This window comes from Siniperca chuatsi, linkage group LG10 (assembly GCF_020085105.1).
Source record: "Siniperca chuatsi isolate FFG_IHB_CAS linkage group LG10, ASM2008510v1, whole genome shotgun sequence".
Classification (NCBI taxonomy): domain Eukaryota; kingdom Metazoa; phylum Chordata; class Actinopteri; order Centrarchiformes; family Sinipercidae; genus Siniperca; species Siniperca chuatsi.
This window is the reverse complement of record NC_058051.1, coordinates 24,183,502-24,209,397: the sequence shown is the minus strand read 5'-3', so window position 1 is coordinate 24,209,397 and position 25,896 is coordinate 24,183,502. Positions and strand designations below refer to the sequence as shown.

At 44.8% G+C, this 25,896-nt stretch overlaps 1 protein-coding gene across 10 annotated transcripts in view; it reads right to left on the bottom strand.

Moving 5' to 3' along the window:
- Positions 1-25,896, bottom strand: part of camta1a (calmodulin binding transcription activator 1a) — a 276,033-nt gene that overhangs the window by 38,157 nt on the left and 211,980 nt on the right. For all 10 annotated transcript variants that reach the window (XM_044211305.1, XM_044211307.1, XM_044211299.1 and 7 more), the window contains one exon: positions 20,839-20,910. In XM_044211305.1, coding sequence (XP_044067240.1) covers positions 20,839-20,910 — 72 coding nt within the window. The remainder of the gene's footprint in view (positions 1-20,838; positions 20,911-25,896) is intronic.

Below are 25,896 nucleotides of genomic sequence, written 5' to 3'. Positions count from 1 at the left end.
TGCTGTCCTGTTTAGATGGAGATGGCACAAGGCGGTGTGTGATACCCCCAGATGGCATCACCAGCTGTGTCAATAGCTAAGAGATGCCCTCAATCTTTACATGGAATGAGAGCGCCAAATGTAGACAGCTTCATTCAATTATGAGCATACATAAACGTATGTGAATGTATGGGTGCAGGTGGAAGTGAATATGCATAGACACACAGCTCACGCACAAGTGTGTGCAAACACACGAGCACAGACACACAGAATGAGCAAGGACAAATTAATTAGCATACTACAACAGACACATATATACTCACAAGACACACAAGGGTTAGCTGTACACAATCATACACATGGATACGCACAATCTCCTCCTTCCAACACCCACACTCCCAGCTGTTTCCTATGTTTTCACACATAGCCACACAAAAATCCGTGAACACACATACACACTAAACACAAAGGAAGAGACCATGTGGCAGCCTTACAGCTGTGCTTTACTATTAGGAATTGCTATCTGTCTGTCTGGAATTTTCACTCTCTTTGCCCAATCTTGTTTTGCTTCTTCCTCTCTTCTTACTTTACAACACATTTAACAGTTCTCTCCCAACTCAGGTCCATCTCCACTCTGAGAGGAAAACAACACAATGAAAATGTAAAGCATCACATAAATCTATCAGGATGGTAATTTAATTTAATTTCCTGCTGGCTGCTTTCTTTTTTCACAGTGTAATATCAGGAGTTGGTTCTTCAGGAATAGGGGGAAAAAGGCTGAGGGGGAACTTTTTGCCTGGATACTATTTTCCAGAGAAAATGAGATCTCATTAACTTATTGATAAATTGTGTAATGTAGTCTTTTGGTCGTTTCTTCACTCGTTTCCCATGCGGGTTTCAGGGCAGCTTTCCAGCCTCACTTGCGCAGTGGAAAGGGAAGTCTGGGATACAGTTACAGGAGCCTGTGGTGTGCATGTGGGTGAGGATGTGAAGCTGTTTGTATCTCTATGTATATGTGTTTGTTTACTGTGTGTATGTGATCTTGAGCCCCAAAATACATATGTGTCAGCACGTTGGCCATATCTGTAAGCATGCGTGCCAACCATCCACATGTTAAGGCCTCTTATGAACGTATCGTGTAAAATGTAGCATGTCTCCAGCCAGCGTTTTGATGTTGCTGTGTTGTCTTAATGTTTACTGCGCCTCCCTAGAACAGATGGATAGATGTTGAGCTAATTACTAGCAGAGTCTTGGGGAGTCAGCCATGGGGGCGGAAGGCCTGCTGAGTGGGTGGTAGAGCGCCTTCCTGCCCCTCCTTTCACCACTATCTCTCTCACAAACACATCAGCATACAAAGGAACGCAAGCACAAAAAAAGAACACACCGTCATGCCCACACACACATTCACAGTCTAATACACAGTGCACGAAACACACATGAAAAAGTTGGTGTGCCAACACTTACACACACATTCGCACACACATGCATATGCGCTATGCAGGACATCGCCATCGCAACCGGAGGATAAAGGTGCTGTTGTAGCCAGGCAACAGGTTTCTCTGGCACCCACGCACTTTGAGGCAGCCAGTGCTCCTACGATCTCTCAGTGACTGCCTACCTCGTCCTGAAGTCATACACCCTGTTCTACTCCAAAAGACAAGGAGGGAGAGAAAGAAAGAGAGATTCGCTAATGGAGCTGAAGACACAGACGGAGTTAGATGTCAGTGGAGACAGATACAATGACCTTCTACTTTGTGCTGAATGTGAGGTAGTGAACGTGTATGTTGAGCTGCAGTTGAGATATTACGAACTGAGACTTGAGTACAAAGCACATCTACTGGTGGAATCTGGTATGAGCGGTCAAGTAATGTGTCCACTGTCTTGTTAAGTCTCTGTGACCCTGCCACAAATCTGCCACTCTCTTGGAACGCCTCCATGTAGCCACTACTCCAGCAGTCCACCATAGCTCATTAAGAAACAGAGAGCAAGAGAAAGAGGCAGGGTTCCAGAGATATGTGGAAAGACAGAGAGACAGAGACAGAAAGAAGAATGAGACTAACAGCTCTTATATTGTCAGGCAGGCAGCTCTGCTCCATGGTTGTACTCTACCATAGTAGGCCTTGTTTTCACAACCCGTGCACAGGAGTGATAAGAACACCATTAACATGAAAGGATCTTAATTGAGAGGGGATGCTTCATGCAACGTGGATGAGCCTGGGAGTGCAGGGAACACCTTGTTCCTCTCTGATAAAAAACCAACACCGAGGAATGGAGGCTTCAAAGCCTGTCATACTGAAGGAAAGAGCAGAGCAGACAGGGGCTCAGGTATGGGAAAAGCCCCCCTTTTCCACTTTTACTCTGAGGAAGTAATAAGGAAAATAAGCAATGGAGGAAAGGAATGAGAGAGTTCTTCATGGGAGAATCAAACTAGCAGGCTACAGGGATATCCATTTCAATACAAATATCATGAAAGCAGAAGCAGTCAATTGTTTTGTCACAAACATTCAGCATCAAGGCATAAATACAGAGAGGAGGTGCATGTGTTGGTGTATTTATGTTTGTGGATGTATCTGTGCCTTTATGTATTTGCGTCTGCCTACATTAAATTATAAATAGCATGTGAATGAGTGTCTAGAGGCAGATTTCTGTATGTTGGTTGGTTGTGAGTACATCAGTATGCATGCAGGATGAGCGCAATGAGCTGTGAGTCTGAGTGCATCTGCTATTTTGACTGCATGTTCATGCTGTCTGTGCTTGCAATGTGTATTAGAATTTGTGGTGTGCATCTTTGCATATGTCTGTGCAGTTTTGTGTGCATATGGAACACCCGTGTACTATATTGTATGTATGTGTTTCATGTTGTGTGCTGTGGTCCGCTGAATGTATATGAGGGGTTATTAGGGCCCTGCTCTCTTGGCTGTGTGGGGGCAGTTGCCCTGGCAGTGGCACAGTGATGGATGACATGGGGTGCCAGTCATTAGGCAGCCTCCTGGCCTCTGGCACTGAGGTTGCACTCTTAAACACCGACCTCCCCCGCCTGTCCCCAAACACCACTGCTCATTTCAAGGTCAACTGCCTCTGTGGTGCTGTAAGTTCACCTCCACAAGGCACAAGACTTCTTCCCTTTGTTTGGAACCTTTATCGCTCACTGCCAACGGGTGTGTTTTGGAATGTGGGGGTGGCTGGCTTATGCCTTGCCTCGTGCAGACACACAGAAGCACAGACACACACATGCAGTACATGAACCCACACACATACAAACGCACACCGAGGTAAACAAAACCCCACGTCAGAAAGTCCCAAAAAGGCAGCAAACAGCCTGAAGCTCCTGTCTAGGTAGCAGAGCAATCCCCTATCTGAACCTGCTTTCCCCCTCTCTCTCCAGGTCCTCTATGACAAACTCTTTGTTTAAATGTTCCAAGTTTAGAATACAGACACCCTAATTGGGGCGTCTGGAGCCAATGCTCAACTTAACTGCTACAGTTCACCCTCTACTGCAACCGGCTCTCCACCAACTACAACCCTGCCTGAGTGCCAAGCTAAAACGATGCCCAGGGTGGGTACCAATCCAGGGGTAAAAGCCAGTTTACAGATGGTTTCTTAATGTGAATTGCCTCGATTGCCTCTGTCTAAATTCTGTAAGAGGGATGGCAGAGCAGGAGGCACAGCAGGAGATCCTGATTTATGGGAAGATTCATACTCCACCTCTTTACCTCCACTACCTAGTGTACTGGTTGATAGATATGAAAGGCAAAACTTGGAACTTTTGAGGAACAGGAAGAGGCCAGCATGTTTGAGCTTGTTTCAGAGGAAGCCAGGGGCTGAGGCCTGTGATGTTTAATTCAGTAGCACATAATCACTCCGATGGAGTTGAGAGCGAGGCTTTAAATAACTCAGCTTAGAGGGGCAGAACTACTTCTCTCTGGGTGGGGGAATGCAAGTCTGTGTGTATGTGTGTGCATATGTGCATGTGTTTCTGCACTTGTATGTTGTGCAGATATGTGAGTGCATTTTGCATTTCTACATGTCTGTGAGTGAGTATGCAAGAGAGTGCTTCTCTATTTTTGTGTGTGGCTCCTCCCTGCTTTGAAATATTTTATTTGTGCAGTGCACCACAGTAAAAGGTGGAGTGTGTTTGTTGCTGTGCCAAGCATCTGCATGCATTACAATAAAAGTGCAAAAGGCCAGTATTCAGAGCCTGAATATGGAAGAGCATTCTGGATGCCAAGCAGGCAGGCAGTAAGTCAGGCGGTAAGCCGGGCAGTGAGGCATTGAAACCCCTTTAGCTGCCACAACTCAACTCACAGTTTACAGCCTACTTATTCTTCCTAAGGCCGTTACAGAGCACACTACCCTCTCCATTAGTTGTGGTGGTCCCAAGTGAGAGGCCACGCTGCCCAGGGGCAAGCTGAGAAAAGGCCATCAGGAGCCCATCCGGCTGCCATAATGGCCTTGGCTGAGCCCATGGCACTGATCCTAATATTCAGTGGCCATCCAGGTGACACAGAGTCACACTGGAATAAAAGGAGGGACAGGAAGTTAACTGAGCTCTCTCAGACACAGAGAGGATTTAATCGTGTGCTCTCTCTTCATGGTTCTTTTCTTTTATTTCCACCTCAAAATAACCTCTCAAACTCTGGCTTTCTCTGAGTCTTTTCCACTTGCTTGCTCTCTCATTTTCATCTCTTCCTCCTAGGGCATAGTGCAATTCATTTGGAGGAGGAAAACACAGCTAATGCCATCTCTCTCTACTCCCTCTCTTCTGCTCTCACTCCCTTTCATATCAGTGCTGAGTCTGATTTGTTTGTGTGCGTCCTCTTTCTCCCCGTGCCAGTCGACAAGGCGTGCTATTTATGTGCCTCTGCCCGTCTGTGAGCGAATCAGGACTTCACAGGAGCAGCCAGGGGGAGAGAGATGTGCTGGTGCATTTCTAAACAGGGAGTCATAGGGAGGACTGATGTGTGTCCAGCAGCAAGACAGTCCAACCTGGTCACTATCTGCTTTTGCAATGGCCCACTGAACAACAATAGATAACACCGGTTGTCAGCATCAACAACTGTTGAAGTTGTAACAGAAAACCGACCCAGTCAAGCACAAACTAGTAGAGCATAAATGCACATATATGCAGATATATACTCACTACACACGCATCAGAAGACTTACACACAATGACAACAGCAATGGCCACAGGACTGCTGAGCCTGTGTGCTCTGTCAAGCATGGTGAGGGGCTCATTATTATTACTGGGCTGGATACTGGAGCAGCCCCAGAGCTCAGCTTGGCAAGACCTCTCTCTGGAAACACACACACACTGGCCTCTACACACACACACACACACACACACACACACACACACACACACACACACACACACACACACACACACCATACAAATGGGTAATCAAACATCTGCCCCTGGGAAAAAAATGCTCAAATGGTTTCCTAGCAACCAATGGTGTGTATTGGGTCCACATGAAAAATGAAAAATAAAGACTGTGTGTGTGTGTGGTTGTGTGTGAGACAGAATGAAAGAACAAGGTTGAGATTAACAGTGCATATTAAAGAGAGATAGAGGGGTTTATGGGGTGAAGTACGGAGTGGTCAGAGATAAGAAGTAGTGAATGGGATATGAAAAGGTAATGAAGAGTGAGAGAGAAAAAGCGCGCCATCAGAAGCCTGCCAATCTCATTGACAAAAACACAAGCATTTCCCCAGCCTCTCTACAGGGGCAGTGTTGACTGCGAGTTGATCCATGGAGCAGGTCCACAGACAGTTAAGGTCATGGGAATGTGTTATAAAATCACAGCTCAGACAGAGATCATCATGGGAATAAATCAGTATCTTACACACTGTTACAAATATGTAGCAGCACCGCAGGGGAGGGGATTATGCAAGAACCAAAGCATAGGCTTTAGAAAACGGCCTAAAATGCAATGCTGTGTATCACATCAGGTTCAAATGCAAAACACAGGGGGTTGTGCTATACCAAAGGCACACAATCAGGTGAGAGTAGTGGTTTGTAAAATTGCTGCAGAGTACTGTAAAAGAGGCGCAGACGAATCTCTTGGGCTCTAAAGAGTTTTTTGATCATTGCCGAACATTGTAACTAAAACAAAGCAAGTCCCCATTAAAAATGATCCAACACAAAGACAGAGTTACATTGTATTTCTTTATCTGTGTGCAAGTGTGTGAGATGCAAAGAGTAAAGCAGTGTGTAATAGTGTGCGTGTGGGTTTCCATAAGATACTAGTGTGTGTGCATGTTTGGTACATCTGTCTGTAAAATGGTGTGAGGTAGTGAGAAGCATACTATCTCCATCCAGCAGCTGCCACAAAGAGGCTTCCCAAAACAAGCACAGGGCCATGACAGAGACAGAGCGACCGCAGCCTTCTGGTGGTGTAATAGGAAATTAATTGAGACCATCAATATGGTATTAATCATTAAAGCACAGGTGCTGAGGTGGCACTTTGCTGACTGCTCTACTGTTGGCAGCACTCAAATACACACACAGTAAAAGTTTGACCTGCTGTTTTGCAAAAATGTAGGTGGGGACAAAAAAGAGAAGTAAAGAAAAAGGAAAATGAGAAAAAGGAAAGTCTGTATCCTCCATTTAAACACATAGAGACAGCCAGGCAGGTTTTATACACAGCAATCCAAGGTCATTCTTGCTTTCCCTAGAAAATGGTTTGTGTTCCCCTCTCTTGAGCTCCTTCCAATAGCGACTAAATAGTGAGACAGAAATTGAATAGGAGCTGGTATTCTGAAAGACGTTCAAATCAAAAAATGTCAGGTAAATTTGGGGAAATATTCATCAACTCCCTTGGAAGCCATGTTTCTTATAACACCTAATCCTTCGTGAGGCAAAGCACAGTGAGGACTGGAGTGCCGGTGTTAATCAGCCAGAGGAGAGCCAAATTGCAGCAACTACATTAAGCCGTTAAGCACACCACGTCTCCAAATTGTTGAAGGTGTCTCACTGAGATGAATGCTTCTTCTTATGAATAATACATCACACACATACACACAGACAAAACTAGACACATACTTTATATATGTGTGCATGTGCACACAGACAGACACCCACACACACAAACACATGCAACACTGTGTGTGTCTCTTGCTGAGACAGTGCGACAGCTGTGTAGGATGGGGGTTTGTAGTGTGTGGCAGGGTTCGACAGGGTGATGTTCCCAGCACTTCCTTCGGACTGAGTGAAGTCCAGCATCAACTAGCTTCCACAGGCACTTTACACCAAACCCTCACCACCCCATGTCTGTCAGTGTCAAAGTTGAGCCTATGAAATGTTTATGATTTCGGGGCTGTAGATAAGATGGAGATTGATCTGGATTGAAAGGCAAATAAGATTGCAAAAGCCCAGAGTCAGCTGAAAAGCAGGCAGAAGGAGCAGAGGGGGGAAGAAAAAGAGAGTAAGAGGAGAAAATGCATTAACACAGGTCTGGCCCTGAGAGAGCACAGAGTAATGAGTACTTCCTCTACACACACTGAATACTGGGGATAGAATATGGACACACCATCGTGACCAGCTGATTGATGCCGTGTGTGTGTGTGTCTGTGTTTGATCCGTTTGCCTGATTGCTGCCTTGCTTGAGATTTGCAGCAGCTCTTGACTACTGACACTAACCTTGTTCTGTGATGTGTTTGAAAGGCTGGGCACACCTAATGATACTATCAAAAAAAACAGCAGGTACATTCAGGTTATTTGCTGGCCAAGATTTCAATTTTTTTAGGTTTGACTTCAAGCATTAGTTGGATAGGTCTGTGTCAAGAGACAGGCAAGGGTACTATATATGAAGTTTTCATGTGAAATCATGTTAAAGAAAACGACAAATGGATATAGCCACTAGCACTGCCCACACCATCCAAATAGGACTTCATGGGAGAATAGCAAGCCCTGGCTCTCTTTAACACCCTTAAAATAACATCAGCTTTGATTTACGATGTCTAACAGTGGAACAAAAAGGTAAATGATGTCATCAAATAGAGCATTTTTCAAAGGCCAGAGGATTGTTTGTGCATGAATTAATCTGTGCATTTGTATGTGTGCATATGGGACGGATGGAAGGATAAGACCCTTTGATGTACCTCCCGATAGCCCTGGCCAGCTTACAGGAGAGGAACAGAGCAGAGGCCACCAGAGAGTTGGGGGCTGAGCCCTGGGGCCTGTTCTTTCCCTCCCCCTCTCAGCCTGCCTTCCCCTCCCTCCTCTGATCAATACTGGGTCCTAATCACTGAGGACAGCATGGTAGTCCTCTTTTTCTCTCATCTCCTCTGTGACTTTTTCTTCTCATTGTTTTACAACCTCTGCCTCTACAAAATTACATGCACTTGTTTGTTCTGTGTGTGTGTGTGTGTGTGTGTGTGTGTGTGTGTGTGTGTGTGTGTATGTATGTGTTCGTGTGTGTATGTGTCCATATGTGTCCACACCTTTGTATGTGTTAGCCACACACATTCTGCCAGTGTTTCTATGCATATTTGTTAAAGGGAGTCCGTTTGAGTCTCTGTAAATACGTGAACAGGCTTATACAAGGCTGTTAAAATGTGTGCATGTGTCTGTATACAACAAGATAAGACAATATCCTTGAAAAAGCAACCCCAACATAAACCCCAGTGAATTATGAGCAGCATACATAAACTTGAATAATAACACATCCCCTCATTTCGGTGGCTTTATCCCAGTTATCTAATTGCCTGTGTCTTTTTTCTTTATTTAATAAACTAATGAATGTGGCTGAGTTGAGGCCTGGAATCATATAGGCAGCAATAAGTAGCACTGCTTTAAACCCCAAACTGCATCAGAACAGCTGAATAATTTGTAGGAGAAATAATTACAGGGCAGAAGAGCAGGCATCAATCCTGGAACACCGACAGTGCCCTCGCTGGAAACCACCTCACCCATAAGCCAAGGCTCCATTAGGTATTGTCTGGGGCCCACAGGCTAATTTGTTTGCATCAATAATACATTCAAAGGATTTATCTAACTTGCAAATGAGTGTTCATTTACTGGTCCAAGAGGCAGGGAGGAGAGCAGGCAGCAGGAGAGAAGGTGTGAAAGGCTGAAACAGCTGGTTGGGGCTATCTGGGACACAGTTAACCCTTTGCTGGGCAGCAGGATGGTGGTCCATATCTACTCGTTAGTCAGTAGTATTCAGAAATGCCTGGTTCTGACATGCTTGGATAACAGCCAGTGTTTATGTAGGGCACAGACAGGCCAAGGTGCTGGTGACCAACCCTTGGAAAGGCATCAAAAATGAAGCTGTGAGCCCCCTAACAGCCAGAACTTATTACCTACTGCACCGAATATTCTCTGATCATATGCCAGATGACAAAATGACAAAGAGGAATGTATGCACGTGTCTCTGTTAGAAGATGGGGATGTGGCATTAGTGAGACATAGTGGGGTGTCCTTGGGGGACACTGGGATCCCCAACGCTCTTTGATCTCTGTACTATGCTTTCTCCCCCAGGTGATGCTAGGACGTGCAAAGCCAAAACAAGTGGAAAAAAAACGGGGGGGAGGAAAAGATGAGGGTTATCAAGAGTGAGCTAGTGAGAGAGAGAGAGACAGAGGAGATGGGAGAGAGAGAAAGATGGGAGAGGAGTGAGGAAGCTGGCCATGAACATATGCTGCCTCTCTGTGCCAAGCCTCACTGGCTCAGGCAACCCACGCATAAGCTGCACTGCTGCTGTTGCCACTCCAGCCCTCTCCAACACCAACACCATGGCACTACTTAGTCAAACAAAGCTAGAGAGATGAATCTGGAAAGAGACAGGGTCTCCCCAGTCTCAGCACTGCCAGGGTAGGGCTGCTTTGCTTGGATAACACTGCCTGGTTACATACACACACACACACACACACACACACACACACACACACACACACACAAATACAGAGTAGTGGCTTTCAGCTGTTTGGCTACACATCCCCTAAATTATTTCTGATGCGGGCCAACATACAACACTGTATGATGAACTGTGATACTAGATACTATACTTTATGGACTAGTCACTTTCACTTTGACTTTCACTTTGATTAATTATTGGTAAAATAACTTTGCAATCTTTCTAGGGGTAATCATCAGTCGACAAAACCAGATAAAGCAACCATGTTAGAAGTTGGTACCCTTACACTATACATTAGGATGTATAGTATTGATATCAACTCACCTACAGGACACACTTAATTGTTCAGTCAGCTCTAGACTGATTTAGTCAGAAGGGAAAAAATAAATTCTGTGTTAATTGAGGGAATGTTGGGCAGGAAAAAAGAAAAGGCGACAGAAGAGTCTGAATGAGAAGAATATTGTTGATACTGATTGCATTCAATTTTTCTGTTGAAAACTTACCACAGTCTAATGGTTTGGAGAAGTGTGTGTATGTGTGAGTGTGTGTGTGTGAGCGAGAGTGTGTGTGTCAGACCGGGACAAGAGAACTGTAGTTACTGGTACTGTGATGTTTGATGTACTGCACACCTAAAGGTATTATTAACACTGACAGTCTAGAAGGTTCAATTCAGTTTTCATTGCTTAAACATTTTATAAGCACCAGACTTAAAATTCACAGAAAGGTCACACACTAATATTTTTATACAATACTTAATACGATTTTTAAGTTATATCATTTATGTATGAAATATTTTGTGTAATGAGGCGCTTACATTAACTGCTGCAGAGCGGCTAAGGGGTTCCACAAAAATGTTTCAAATAATGACTGACCATGTATTTGATTTTACCATGTTGTTAGAGGAAAGGAGGGCGGGGGGGGGGAGGGCAGGGAGTGGAGGGAGAGTGGGATCTGAACTGCTTTGGAACAGTGCTGAACATGGCTCCCCACTGGGATTCAAACCAAGGGCAAAAAACAAACAAAAAAGAAAATAAAAATACAGGCAAACAGTACAGATCCAAATGGCTTACTAACATACACATGTGCACACATGCACCCTTGAACATTCAGAAATCCACACAAACCCACACATGTAATAGACCCATACAAGAATACAGATACACAAACACCCTCAGACGCTCAGATATATAATAAATGCTTGTATAACACAGAAATCAAATTCAGGGTTCATCTTGCAATCTGAGCCTCGCAAACTCAATTCCCCTCTGATGTCTTGCCGCCTCACATTCCACGTCTTTTCCATGTGAACGAATGGGGTCAGTATCGTCCCATAAACATCATCCTCTGCTCTCTCCCCCCTCTCCCCTTTCTCAGTGAATGGATGCTGAGCACTGGTGCATATCTACGCAGGGATGGCAAGGGCACCGAGGAGAGAAAATCAATACTATATCTCACCACTAAGCACAATCCCAACCAAAAGCAGCTGGAGTTTGCAGGTTGCTCCATAAACTGGACAGCTTCATCTGGCTGGCCGCTGTGTCGGTGGATTGCTACAGTAATGCACTACAGCACAATGGCCTAGGCCAGAGCCTGCCAGACACAGAGGTACACACACAAAAAAACACACATACACAGAGACAAACAGCACACTCCCAAGGGCTGGGGAATAGCAACAGCAATGAGAAAAACTCTCATGAGGCAGGAACAGGGTTGACAAACACACTCTCTCCTCCGTCACAAGCAAGGAAAAGCACCTCTGGACCATTTAGCCCACCCTTGCTGTGGATTCACACACACTTGCACACATGCACGCACACACACGCACGCAAGCGTGCGCACACACACACAGAAAGAGAGGGCCCTTAAAGTACCTGTTCTAAAAATAGCAGGCATGGAACTGGGAAACGGGATTGAGGCTATTATTATTGCACACACGTCCTGCCTGGTCCCACCAAGGAAAGGGAAGAGACTAATGATTTTCCTGGTGCAAGCAATTAAAAAACTATTTGTCACCTGCCAGGCTGCATATGACGTTAGGGGCCTTGGCAGAGGACCACAGAGTAACGCCACATATACACACTGTACACACACAAAGTGGGTTGCACCATAGCAAGCGGTCCAGAGGCAGAAATGGCATGAGAAACCAGTGAAGCTGGAGGGTGACAGAAAAAAGGGAAACCAAGGGAAAATGAGGTAAGAAGGGAGGAAACGGTACTTTGGATAGAGGAACAGAGTTGGGTAAATGGCTGATTTATCCGGACAGGTTAAAACCAGGCCAGACAGCGCCTCAGACAGCACACTGCCATCAGGAAGTCATGTAATATTTAAAATCCAGCCAATGAAAGTCATTCTCCTGCTGCTGGGCTCCTGGCTAAAATAGAAATGTATATTTCCCCCTCTACCCCACCCTCACTCACTCCCTAAGAGCACAAGAGAGAGACTCCAACTCTCTGCCATCCATATCCCTGACTCTGTCTCTCTCCCCCTCTCTCTTGGGCTGCTTCCCCTGGAGAACAGTCTGAAACATGCAGGTTTATACACATGTTCATTTCAACTGAATTGCTGTAATCCCTGCTGGATTTGTCTGAATGGTTTAAGGATTTTTAGCACACCAAGAAAAAAAGAGTAAAATCACATTTCATTGAAACAAAACATTTTATTATAATTAAATAACTCCCTATTCCTGCTTTGCTGCAGTTTCTGTATTAGGAGGTAAACATTGTAACACTACAGGGAGATGAGGAACAGCCTGTCAAATCTCAGTTATCTGAGGGCGTCACTGGGGAAGTCAAAGTTTTTTGTTTTGTTTTTTTGTAGTTGACCTCTCCCCTGTTGGGGTTTGAGAAGAGGGGATGGGCCACACAGTGGGCACTCAGGCTGACTAAAACCTACCACTACTAGGAAACATCCACTGATGCTGCCACAGGGGGCCAATACTGGGCTATAGGAGACAACCTATATACAGTAAATAGGAAGGGGCAGTAAATAATATTAAGACAAGTGTTATGCCTCCCTTGCACTACGCAGCCCTATCCAGATCCAACTTTAAGCATACACTTGACTGCAGTAATTTACGAGGCAGCTCGTTAATGTTGGGTGATTTGCACTGCTCGTTTGCTCCCGCTCATCTCTACCGAATGATATCATCTTCTACCTCTAATCTTCTAACTCTAATCCCCCCTTCTCAAAGCACCTCCACCCCTACCACAGCTTGTTTCCTTCCCTCCTGCCATTCCTCCTCTCCTACCCTTCCATATTTTGCTTTCTCTTGCCTCCTCCTCCTCCTCCTCCTCTCTCTGTGTCTTCTTAGGTTTGCGTGGGTGAGTTTTGAAATGGGGGAGCAGACAAAGATAGGAGCAGAGCCATGCCACTGAAGGGTGTGTGCGCATGTGTGTTCAATATGACATCTATCCAGATCAAAAAAGACTAAAAGAAGTCTGGTTTGACTCTGAAGGCTTTATGTGCCCTTGTAGTTACTTTTCTACTGCCCCCTACTGAGAGAGAATGAGAGCAAGCCAAAAAAAAAAGAGATTTTCTCTCAATACTTGCAGAGGGGAGAAAGCTCAGCAATCCTGGGGAGACACAGTGGCAGAGAGAAATAAAGACAGATAGAACTGTGGGATGGGGGGTGGGGGTCAGACCAGAACAAAAGGCAGGAGAGAAAGGAAAAGAAAAAGAAGGGGATATATGGGAAGACACACAGATGAAAACAATGTGTATAACAGAGATTGTTATTGACAATTAGAGAAACAAATGGCATTGTTTTTATCCATAATAAAATACCTTTGGGGCTCTCAGACCTTCACTATTCACTTCAGCTATTAAATTGATTTGACCACATTGGCCCAATACTTTATCTTTATCTTATTATATCTTTTCCACAAACAGTCTTTAGCCTCTTCAGCCCTAACCCACAGAGAAATCAGCTTGTCTCAGACCAGATGCAGCTAACACCCTCAGATATAGACAGATTTTCACAATGAAAATTGCCAATTATAGAAATTGCAATCAGAGCTGTTGGTTTGTATGTCAATGAGTGGTAGCTGGTTAAAGGGGAATTGAGATTGATATCTGACTGAATGCAGAGTGAATGACTCTGGCCCTATATTAATATGGCTTTCATACCGACTCCCTTTTGCTCTTCTCCTCTGTCTTTAATACACACTTTCCCTGCCTTCCCCTTTACCTCCATCCTTCCCTGTCTCATCTTTCCCTCTATGACACGTCCAAGTGATCGTGTCGGGATGTCAGCCCTCATCCACGGCTAATTGGGGCTCAGAGGAGTAATCAGGGCAGGACAAATCGGACAGTTCTGGTCATTAGCTGTGACCAGTGTTCTCTGGGAAGCTGGGAGATGTGTGCACACTTCTGCCATCAGCCTGAGCCTGCATAGTGACACGAGCAGATCTGTGGCTTGACATGAGTGGGGACACAGAGGTTGGCACAGCACAGACACAGACTTAGTGTGGAGCCATTGATCTCTGCTTTCTAAGACACACAGGTAGGAAGTAAACACAAATAAGTCTTGCTGGTGATACTATGCACAGGGACTCTCTTATTGTCTAATATGGGAGAGGCAGCAAACGGCTGCTGAAGAGAAAGCTCATGAAGTACAACACAGAGAGTAAATGGTTTGTTGCAATACTCTTCAACAAGCTTAAGTGCTCACATTATCAGCAAAGGACTCAGGTATTTGTTTCGTGCTCTGGTTAGTCAGCCAGCTGTGCTCTTTTGAGCTGGCCAGTGGAAATATTGGTGTCAATAACAATCTTGGAAGTCACAAAATGTAAACATGTCGATGGTTACTCCGTCTGAAAGCGGGGCGCATGACTCTGGAGCAAGATGAATGTCAATTCGCCTTACAGGCAGAGCCTTAACCTTTCAGGATAACTGAATTATTTAAGCACCACATACCTGTTGTGGGCCTCTGTTTCTCCGTCTGGGCTCAGGCTGGTTAGGAGGCTGCACGAGTCTATGGCCACGCATGCCTCTTTGGCCGCAGAGTGAAAATGGCAAGACAAATGCGGCGGGGGATTTGTGATAATTGGCCGTGCTGGTGGGCTAGGCGACGGGCCTGGAGAAAAGGTCGCAGGCACTGAGGAACAGATCAGTCTGCCAGGAGGAGAGGAGGCTCTGTGTGCCTCTGGGGTTTAGCTCAACTTCTCTCTCTTTCTTCGTATGGGGGAGAGAGTGCTCCAGTAGGGGCCATTAATTAAGCGCCAAAGTAACCTTCAATTTGTTTAGCGGTCAGAAGCCCCAGTGTCACTGTTTTGGGTAGAGACCAACTTAGAACTAACTCTATATTTTCTCTCTGAGTGGAAACAGAGGGTAGCAGAAGTGTTTAGTGGACTAGAAGAAAAGTGATAGCATGGAAACGGACATATTTGAATGTTTATAAGTAGAGAGGATAGAGAGGGTTAATGTCAGACGCACCATGTCTGTGTGACTGCACACAAGGAGGAGGAGAAGTGAAGGAGATGAGGGGAGCCACAGGGACATGGCTCACACCCCCGACATGCTTGTGAAGCAGCTGTTCTCCTCATGGCAGAGAGAGTGGGGGCCTGCCAGCAGCAGCATGCTGCTGAGAGCACCATGGTCTCCCACCATAGCACAGAAACAGAACGGCAAAGCCTGATACACACACACACACATGCGAAGGCAGGCATGTGCACACACTGAAAGATATACAGACACACACTCACAGTGCATATACTGTACTGCCAGCCACTCCTGCCAGTCCAGTGTTGAGGTTTTGAGTTGAACAGTCAGGTGGTGGAGTCAAATTCATATGCTATAAATCTGATCTCATACTCTGTAGAGGTGCATTTCCATTTGATACAAACAACAGCCTGCATAGCTAAAGGCAATTATATTTCTACTGCCTCCATTTGCCCTGAGGTTGTAGACAGCCAGTCAAAACCTCCCCAGGTTTTCCTGCTTCTCTACCCTCTCAGTGAAATCAACAGAACGGTGCCTTGGCTCATCCATGATTTATCTCAGTAAAATATTCATTATGTAGCCTTGCATAGACTCGACGTATCTGATGTGAATCTGGACCTGACAGCTCTGCTCCGTCATCACACATCACCTGAGCCAATCTGAATCCGGCACCTGTCTCCCAGTGCTCAACACAGAGGCAACTAAACTGATCCGAATGAAGAGAGGACTCTGGTAGATATAAAGAATCCATCTGTCTGTCTTTAGCCTGCAGGCATGTCCGCTCTGGGTCTGTAGCTACTGTATCCTGCTTGCACGTCGACCTATGACGGATCACCGCAGCAAAGGAGCTACTCAACTTTTCCCATTCAATTAGCTAGAGAGAGAGAGAGAGAGGCCTCTGCCCTGACTGGTGACGTGGTTGTGTGAGGCATGATGAGTACATGTGTTAGGCCCTGCACATGATCTGCTAACATCATTGGCCAAGTGTATTGATCTTTAGAGACTGTTTAGCTTGTTATGACAGGTGAATAGCATGGGAGTTCAAAGGTGCTGAGTGATTTTTGATAAATCAACACAGCCAAAAAAAAAGGCTCAGATATGGGGAACAGCTAGAAAGGTTAGAACAGAGTACTGTAGGTTTCAGAACCATGGACAGCACCGCAGAGCCTACACTGCTCAAGGTTCTCTTTAATCACTGCGATAACTGTGATAACAGGCAGAGTTATCACTCTGCCTGTCCAATTAAGTAACCTTTGAATTATTCCATAAATGAATATTGCTGAAATACTGTCTAATAGTGCTGGAATGATCACAGGGACAACAGTGACAACTCATTTTCCCACATAACACTAATTCAAGTGGTTCCAGAGTCATTATACTCTGAAGGACTAATGTAATAAGAAAAATGTAACTGCAGTGAATGTTGATATTAATAATGTATTCATGTGAGACAGAGACTAGAGCACAGTGGCCTAAGCTGAGGAAGGTAAGAGGGAGAAAGTGATAGCTGTGAAGAAACAAGGTCGTCAGCATTCCCTCCTGTCTTACTAGTCATTTCATTATCTCATCCCTCTCTCCTCCTATTTAAAGTAGGAAAAGTGGGAGAGGCTATTGACCCCTTTCTGTGTTCGTGGCAGGCAGCAGGACAAATGAAGTTTCCCCTCAGAACCCTCCGTATTAATATCATAATTATCCCCACCTCTGTGCCCCCGCCGGCCAGCGCAAACTCCACTGTCTGATTTGATGGAGAGGCGCAAGCAGGGAATTACATTCGATTAGCACTAAACAAGAGAAGGGGACACGGAGCAATAGAATCAATCAGTGCCACCAGGACAGGCAAGATCCTCTGTGTCAATGAGTGTGGGTGTCTGCGTGTGTGTCATGACAGCTTGTGGCTGGAAAGACAGTCCTAAACTCATAGAGGTATGCCTTTAAGTATCTGATTGTGCATACTCTAGCTGTAACTGACAGCCTTTTAAAGAGTGGATACATACTGTCGTGATGTTTATGATGACTTGGGGACTTGTGTGTTATTTGTTGGCAGCATTGAAAATATACCATGGTATGACACAGAGCCCCATTTTTTTTTTTACCAAATCCACTGAAATGGGGACTTTTTTGAGTGACAAACCACACAGTCTGCTCTGGGCAGCTCTCTGTCTCAGCAGCAATTTGGATTCATTGTTTGCAACCCCAGATAACTGCGGTGGTACTTTTCTTCAGTCTCAGCCATTTGTGGGGATGGGCCAGACATTTTAAAGTGGTCTAATGCCATAGAGAGGTGGAGGTAGTGTGGTGGGGATGAGCAGATTGAGAGTGAGAGGTGAAAAGAACAAAAGAAAATGAATGGAGTGAGAGAGGACCCCCCTCGCAGGTCTTCATTCGTGTCCCCTGTCTCATTACCCAGGCTTTGACTCAATAAAGACTGGATAAAGAGTGGATAAAGAGGCACACACCCACAGGCTAAACCCCTCTCCCTAAAACACCTTTCACCAACCTCACTCTGTCTTTCTTGCTTTCTGGCTTTCTTGCACACACATATCCAAAAATACACATACTGTATATACACACTGTCCCTATTCTCCCTATCCTACTGTATGCTTTCAATGCTTCAAATCTTTAAATCTATCTTTCTCTCTAGCTCTCCCATCAATTTTTTTAGCCTAACTTTTTAAAAGTTGTGTCCATCTCAATCGCTCTCTCATTCACAGTCTGTCTCTACCCTCTCTGTCCTCTGTGTTCCCTCCCTGTCGGTGCTGTGTAATAGGAGTTATTTTCATCCCTGTCTCTCCGTGACTGTGGCCGCTGGATGGCTGAATATTTACATTTTTCACTCACTGGTGACCTTTCCCTGTTGCCGCTCTGGGAGTTCCAGTCTCCTTGCTGCTCTGCTGTTGACAGACTACTGCCTGCAAATCTCATATGGACACAGCAAATGGTACACAGGGAGTCAGGGACAGAGGGTTCAGAGACTGGAGAAAGGGGGAAAAAGAGAGAGATAGAATGAGAGAGAGACTTTTGTACAGGGATGACTGTCTGATGTCTAAAAATGGCTTGAAGAGACAGAGGTGCTGATGGTCTATCTGCATCTACGGACTGAAGTAGTGTAATCTTTTACCTCTGGTGTGATCCTGACTGTGGTTTCCTGTCAGCACAGATGGTCTGCAATAAACTGCCTGAAAGGAGATGTAAATCTGGAGCTCTAGGAATGCTCAGTGCCGAAGAAAATTACTTGTAAATAAATATTTTTGTTGGTCGGCAGAATGAGTGGATGTGTTAGCTTCATACCAGGGTCTTGTGAGTCATGTAAGGAGAACTGCTGAGCAGTGTGAGAGGAGATGTGAGGGCCAAGGATTCACTAACCAGTTGTTTTTAGCTGATGCTCTGCAGTAACGGGAAAGAAAAGTTGAGTCAGTGAACTCCTCAAAGTTTGATGAGTGTTTATGTGCGTGTATCCAGAAACTGGCAGAGAGAGAGGGTGAAAATGAAGGCTGTAGTTTTAAAAAGTGAGTGACCCTTTGTGACCCCAGCTCTCTGCTGTGCTGAACGTCTGAGTGTGTCCTTGTGTTATTGTGTATATGTCAAGCCTAGCTTTGGCCTGACTCACCCTGGAACTGTGGCTATGTTTCATGCCCCATTGTTTCATGCCCCATTTGTGCTCCTTTAGACCTGAATTCGATTTAAAGGATAGGTTCACATTTGTTTTTAAATCTGTCTTAAAACAATATGCACATGCCCATTTGTAAGTTGAAAGAGTTGTCGGGCACTCCATACTGGCCATGAAGAGATCCTTTACTATCACAATACCAATGTAAGTTATGGGAGACAAAATCCACAGTCCCCCTTCTGTGCTAAAAAGCATTTTGAAGTTCAGCTGAAGCTAATATGATGATTCAGCAGTCTGAATTTGTCAAATCAAGTGGGTAATTTCCAAATGTACAGTCTTCAGCATGAAAAGATGGAATTTCATACCAGAAAGGCTAACTTTGTTAGATACCTTCTTGAATGACTGAAGTTTGGAATGCATTTTTGCATATAACAAGTACTGTGGATTTGTCCACCATCACTTACATTGAAATAGCGTTAGGAGGGGATATTTCCTTGGCCAGTATGGACAATAGGAATGTTTACAGCAGCTAGTAACTCTTTCAATGTATGTCAGTATTGTATTATAGACCTGAAATGTGAACCTATCCTTTAAAGGAGCTCCTAATACCACCAAAAAATGACAAAGATTTCCCCGGCAGTTTGCAAATGTAAGCAGATTAAAGATAATGTGCAGCATCACCAAAAAGTACAAGAGCTTCCACTGATCATTCCCCAAGTCTGAACATATACCACTATGTCTTCTGTTATTTCAGAATCGGAATGATATATTCCATATAGCATTATTTTATTGTTTTTCTTGTTTTCATTACTTTTACTTTTAAATAATACACTGTACCTCTAATGGTTTGGAAAATATATTTAAATGAAAATAACCTGAGTGGCTTTGCTGACTGAACTCAGAAGAGGCAGGAAGAGACATGCTTTTTGTTTGCTAGCGTTGTTATTACTGCCTGTGACACACACAGAGCCAACAGACAGAGCGAGAGAAATAAACAGTTGTTGTTTGAAAGCTTTTGTTTGCTGTGGGAACACTCTAATTGTTTTGATTAGTATTTAAGCATTGTTGAGGCCAGTTTTTCCCTTTAGTCTTTTCCCAACCGGTCTGCTCTCCCCTTTTGCTAACAGACATTGTCAGGGGGGTTGGTTAGACTACAGATTAATTTTTCTTCTGGGTCTATTCAGTACAGCGGGGATGTTGTGACTCGACAATTCTTGTCTTCAGAAAATACAACTTAAGAGAAATTGAACTAGCGATATAGTAGCCAAAGTGCATTTATCCCCAAAGATGCTTTCTCTCCACACATTTTTTATTAGAATATATGTAAGACATAGAACTACAGATAGATAGATATATAGACAAAAATAGCAGCAGCTCCACACACCCCTATTCTATGTGTGCGTGCTTTATGGTCCCTTAAAATTGTGTGTGTGAATGGTTGTACGTATCAGGCACCTTAGAGCAATAATGGCTGCCATGCTAAACGAGAATGATGAGATGTATTGGGGAGGTGATCAAAGGACTACTATTTACAACCACTCTCAACCTGCAGACTTGACGACCCACTGTAAGCACACTATACTGTACAGGGAACGTCTTCCATCATGCTTTTACTGCCCATCACTGCAGCTGTTAGACAGGGGAGATGGCAAAGCTTTTAGCAGACTGAGATACCGTCCTCGTGCTGGACGGCGTGTATGGGCAATGCCATCAGAAAAGAGAATGACTGGGAAAGATAAGGGAAATGGAGGCTGTGGAGAAAAAGAGAAGAGAGAGATGGAGGTGGCGGGGGGATAGGTTGATGTCTGCCTGCCGGCTGTCAAAGAAAAATGCTTCGCTTAAATGGAAACTGATATCATGCAACTCATTCAAGTTCTTGTGGATAGGTTGGGAGAGTTTGGGAGTGAAACTAAAGTGTGGTGAACTGTAGAGGAGGAGAAGAGGAGTTCTTACCTGGAGCAGCCAGTAGCACCTACGGTGGAAGGTGGGGATGATGGAGGAGTGTACGTAGCAGCCATACAAACACTGGAGACAGTAGAGGAAGAGAGAAAGAGGGACAGAAAGAAAGGACATTACACTACAGTAAAGTACAGACAATAGGCTGACCTGTCTGCTGACCATGACAGCTGTGACCTTTGAACCCCTGACCTTTTCCCTCCTTATGGTAACTCCCACATGGACCTGCTAGCAGATGGTCAAGCTATTGTTCTTGGAAACAAAGCTGGAAGGAGAAAGTGAATGGGTTTAATTGGTGAACACCCCGGCACTGTCACTATATGACTCCTTCCTTCCTTTCCCTCCCCCTCTTCTACTCTTATCCTGTCCTGCTTGGAGAGAGCCCCTGACAGAATGATTCAGGTGCTCCTTACCCCCCTCCCCCCCATCACCCCACAGGGCACCCCAGCACATAACTAAAGCACAGTGTTATTAATATCCTTATCGTAAACAGATAATACTGTGCCTGGGGGCTCGTTACTGTGGAGAGAGCTAGGCAGGGCTGATAACGCCTCCCAGTATCTGGCAGAGGGGCCAGGAGACATTTTTCATCAGCCAGCAGCAGAGGCAAACGCAGCGAAGCACTGTGCAGCGAGGAACAGAAGCAAGGCAGTACTTATCCTCCCATCCTCTCTCCTCCTCAATCCTTCTCTGGGAGACCCACAGCCTCGGCTCCCAGGTGACCCAGAGGGATGGCTAGCTTGCTTTGGCTTGTTTACAACAACCACAAGAGTCTGCTGCACCCTCTCCCACAACCCTCACCAGCGAGGAAATAGGCTGTGATTTTGTGCGATACAATATTTGTGAAAGGTGAGGGTAGGGTGGATTGCTCTTAAGACAGGAAGCTTTGCTCTTACAGGAATAAATCAAACAAGCAGATCGGGAGGGTTGAGCTTCATTCCAATCCACTTTGGTATAACTGTTTAGAAATCAGGAGAAATCACAGCTGGGGTGATACATACACTGTTAGTCAGAGTGCATAGACTGACACAGTTTCATTATTCAGCAGTTGTGTGTTCAATAAGTTAAGGCGGGTTTCCTCGGGCACTGTAGATGTGAATGAGTAGGCGGTAGGGAAGGGGGCAGGAGTCAGGGAAGAGGGAGGGAGGGTGGTGGGGCATGGGGACATTGGGCTACATTGCTTGGAGGACCATGTGATAAATGGGTGCCTTGAAGTGTTTTATGTGCTCGTCTTGTTTAACTAAAACCTAGTTAAAAAGAGCAGGGCCTGCAGAGGAAGTCAGTCTGTATAAACACTCATTTGCCAACATCAAACCATCTGATTAATTATACCAGAGTACCACTGCACAGCTACACAGACTGGGCACATGGTGAGAGACACATTACACAGCTAAAAAAACAAACATATCACACAGATGCACAAACACATGTGTGTGGCTGTGTGTGTCCAACACATTCACACATGAAGATATCCTATGACCAATTCACAAACAACAAAAGTCACAGCCTCAAATGTTTCCCCAGGTGTTCCATTGTTCCAATCACATCTATTGTACAACTGATTTCAATAATACCAATCTCTATGTGTGAGAGTTTGAGATAGTGAAGGCATGCAGACTTCCTCCTGTTCTTATTTTTTGCTGTACTCTCATCCATTACAGCTGTCTGAAATAGGATGGATGCCTCCTCCCACTCCCATAGCTCTGCCATCCATTACTCCACGCTGGCAACAGACAGACACTTCCTCCCACTCCCACAGCGCATTGAACATCACATTACTACAGTCAACCACAACTGCTAGCAGCTCACACATTTATACTGTTCAGTTTTGTAAGTATTTGTGTCATAAACTGTACTTTGTGCTCTTTTCAGGCAGTTGTGATGCAATACGGCACATTGGTCTATAAGGCATTAAACTGTTTATGCATTTCACTAGTCATGTGTTGCAATACTTTGTGAAAGGTGCTTACAAACAGAGATACTACCATTATGTCTATTCAATATCTGACTTTAAATTTCAACACCAACACTGGTACAACCGTAACTCCGCATTTATTTTCACTGTACACAGAAAATGACTTTTTTTTAATGCTGCTTGTGTGCTAAATAAACTTGCTGTCTTGTTAATTCTGATTACGGAGAAATTATTGATATATCACGGTTAATACTGCTATTGCCTAAAGCGCTTGGTGAAGCCCACTGAGAGGGGGCTGTTGCGTGGCAGTGTGCTGTTGGATGAGGCTATGGCATGCTCCTCAGGATTGACAGGTGGGCCAGTGAAACAGCACTCTGTGACTAGGGCGACTGGGGAGTGAATAAATTAGCCCCCAGGCTGCTTTCCTCTCCCTCTGTTTACTCCATTTCTCAACCACACAAAGCAGCGCGCCAGACAAACAAGCAGCTTAAAGCATAACACAACTGTTGCACCTGTCAGTGCCGATATACAGTAGGCATTAAACACATTTGCACACACGTAAGCTTGTGTTCCCTCACCCTCCCACCACACTCCCACCCTCTCGTACACACACACACACACACACACACACACACAGAATTAAACAATGAGTTCGTAAGCACAAAACTACATCCACTCATAAACACAGAAATATTCACACAGGCACAGACACATACTGTTACGCTCACGCACACACCCTTATGCACACATACGCAGACAATCACAATAGACCAAGATAGAAAGGCCAGCCAAGATACTTTTGAGAGCACAAGCACGCCCACATACACAAAGCTCATCAGATTCGAGCGCTTATCAGTAATTCAAGACGCATATCAGTTACTGGTGTTTCTGCTGCTCTCTGCATGCTGAGCGTCTGGGTGACAAAGTGACGGCAGCAGAATCATTATTTGCTGTCTTTGGGCTGTGACAGATGACAGCACATCACAGGGCAAGCAATTAAACCATAATTATACACACATACACCATCCTCTCATAAAAAGTGTAGTTTCCCAGTGTGTAATTTTGAAGAGCTTTTGCGCACTGACACAAAAACAGAGAAACAAAAACATAGGTGTGCATATGCACACACACACATTCACACACGTGAATGTATTATTGGTTTATTCTTGTGTTGGGGGTGCAAATGAGACACAATAAAACAATGATGCACAATAGTTTATTGAAGCATTCACAAGCAGAAGTGTCCATAATGTATTCATGCACTGTCACTGCAGACAGCAGGAAAAAAGAATTACAGCAACGTGTGTCCTCCAAAGTCAGACACTGATGCAGCAAATTCATTTGGTGTTGTCACTCAAGCAAGCGGCCAAGGCGATGAAACTCTGCCTTGGCCCAATGAGAGGGTATTATTGCCTGGCCTGAACACGCCCCCCCCCCTTGGGGTGTTAAAGTGGTCCTGAGTGGAGCAGGATCGCAGTTCACACAGGGCAAGCAGGCCAGACAGCCCTGTGATAAACAGTTCGGCCTAAATAAAGCCTTCAGATATAAAGGCAGGGCCAACTGGTTACCTGTCCTGCCTCTGGAGGCCACCGCTGCCCCTGGCCTGCCTGTTGCCCTAGCGACACCTCACTTACATTCATCCATCATGGCTGACAGGTGTCAGGCACAGCTAGAGATGGGTTAGTAAAATGCAAAGTCTGTGGAGGCAAAACTGGCAAGCAGACTCGCAGATATAGTGAGACTGAGAGAGAGGGGAAACTCTCTCATTAGACCATAATGATGTGTGAAGACAGTCCTAATCAGAGCGTGGCACCTTATTTATGTTGGCAATTTGCTGTTTTCCTGCTGTGATGCGAACGTCTTACTGTCAGAGGCTGACACACATTTTTCTGTCTGTTGGATTGTCAGTCCACCTGGGATGAACACAAACTTTCTCACACACAGAAACATGTGCATGCGTGGACAACATGCCTGGCATTTTGTTAAAAACTCTTTCTACCTGATTCTTTAAAGTACATTCCCCCTGTCCAGCTCCGACTTTTCATCTATCATCCAGCCAACTCTTTGAAGGATAGTTTTACCATTGACTCATGTATGACTCGTGTGTCCTCTAATGTTTCCTTAGCCAACATTTGTTCGCACATATCATCACTCTGGATATATATAATCTACAGTCAGATCTCAATTAAATTTTCAGCTCTCGCTGTATCGAGTGACTTGCTTCACACTATTATACAGTTGTTGACATGGACATCCACCTGGTAAAGTCACTTCTTGCTCACCGCTTCATTAGAGGGAATGTATCATTTTGTGTGTGTGTACTTCTGTGTGTGTGCATGTTTGCATATGTCTGTTCACATGGATGCCTGGGGCAGGTGATTCAGCCTGGGGCACAGCAGCATAAATAGAGCTCATGCAGCAGCCAATCAGGCAGTACTATCAAACCCCATCCGAGGAGGGAACGCAAAATCCATACTCAATAGAGATTCATGAACCATGCAAGATTCAAGCTACCCTGACCATTGACAGCATCCATGATGACTATTGATCAACCAACGATTTCTGGCTTTATACAGACGTGATTAGATGACTTACGGCTGAAAAGTGCCACTTCCAGTTTGGAGGATGAGCTCATTTTCGACTGATACCGTAATGCTCTGCATTTCACCCGCTGTCTTTACAGTCAGCCCCTCTACTCTGCTCTCTCCCAATCGTTCACTGGGAATCAAATTATCTATAGTGTCTGGTAGGGTGGCACTATGCCCAGAATGCCCATAATATACATTATCTCTCTTGCATTTTGGATTCAGAGAGAAATGCACAGCTCATGCATGTTACTGGCACAATGACTGTGGCTTTTATTCCAGCTACTGCTTTCTCTATTAAGATTCTTCTCCTTCTTCATACCCTTTTAAATAAGCCGCAACTTGTAAAGTTGTAGCAGTATAATTCTTCAGTGCATCTGAAGACTTAAGCAACGGTTGATGAGACATTATACATAATAAATCAAAAGAGGCTTAGATTTATTTTCCTGGTTCTCTCTGTTGGACCAGCTGCAGCCACTAAATCAGTCAAAACTGAGCGGGTTACAAAATGAATTGGCAAGCTGCACCCGAGCTGAAGGAAAAAATGAAAAACAA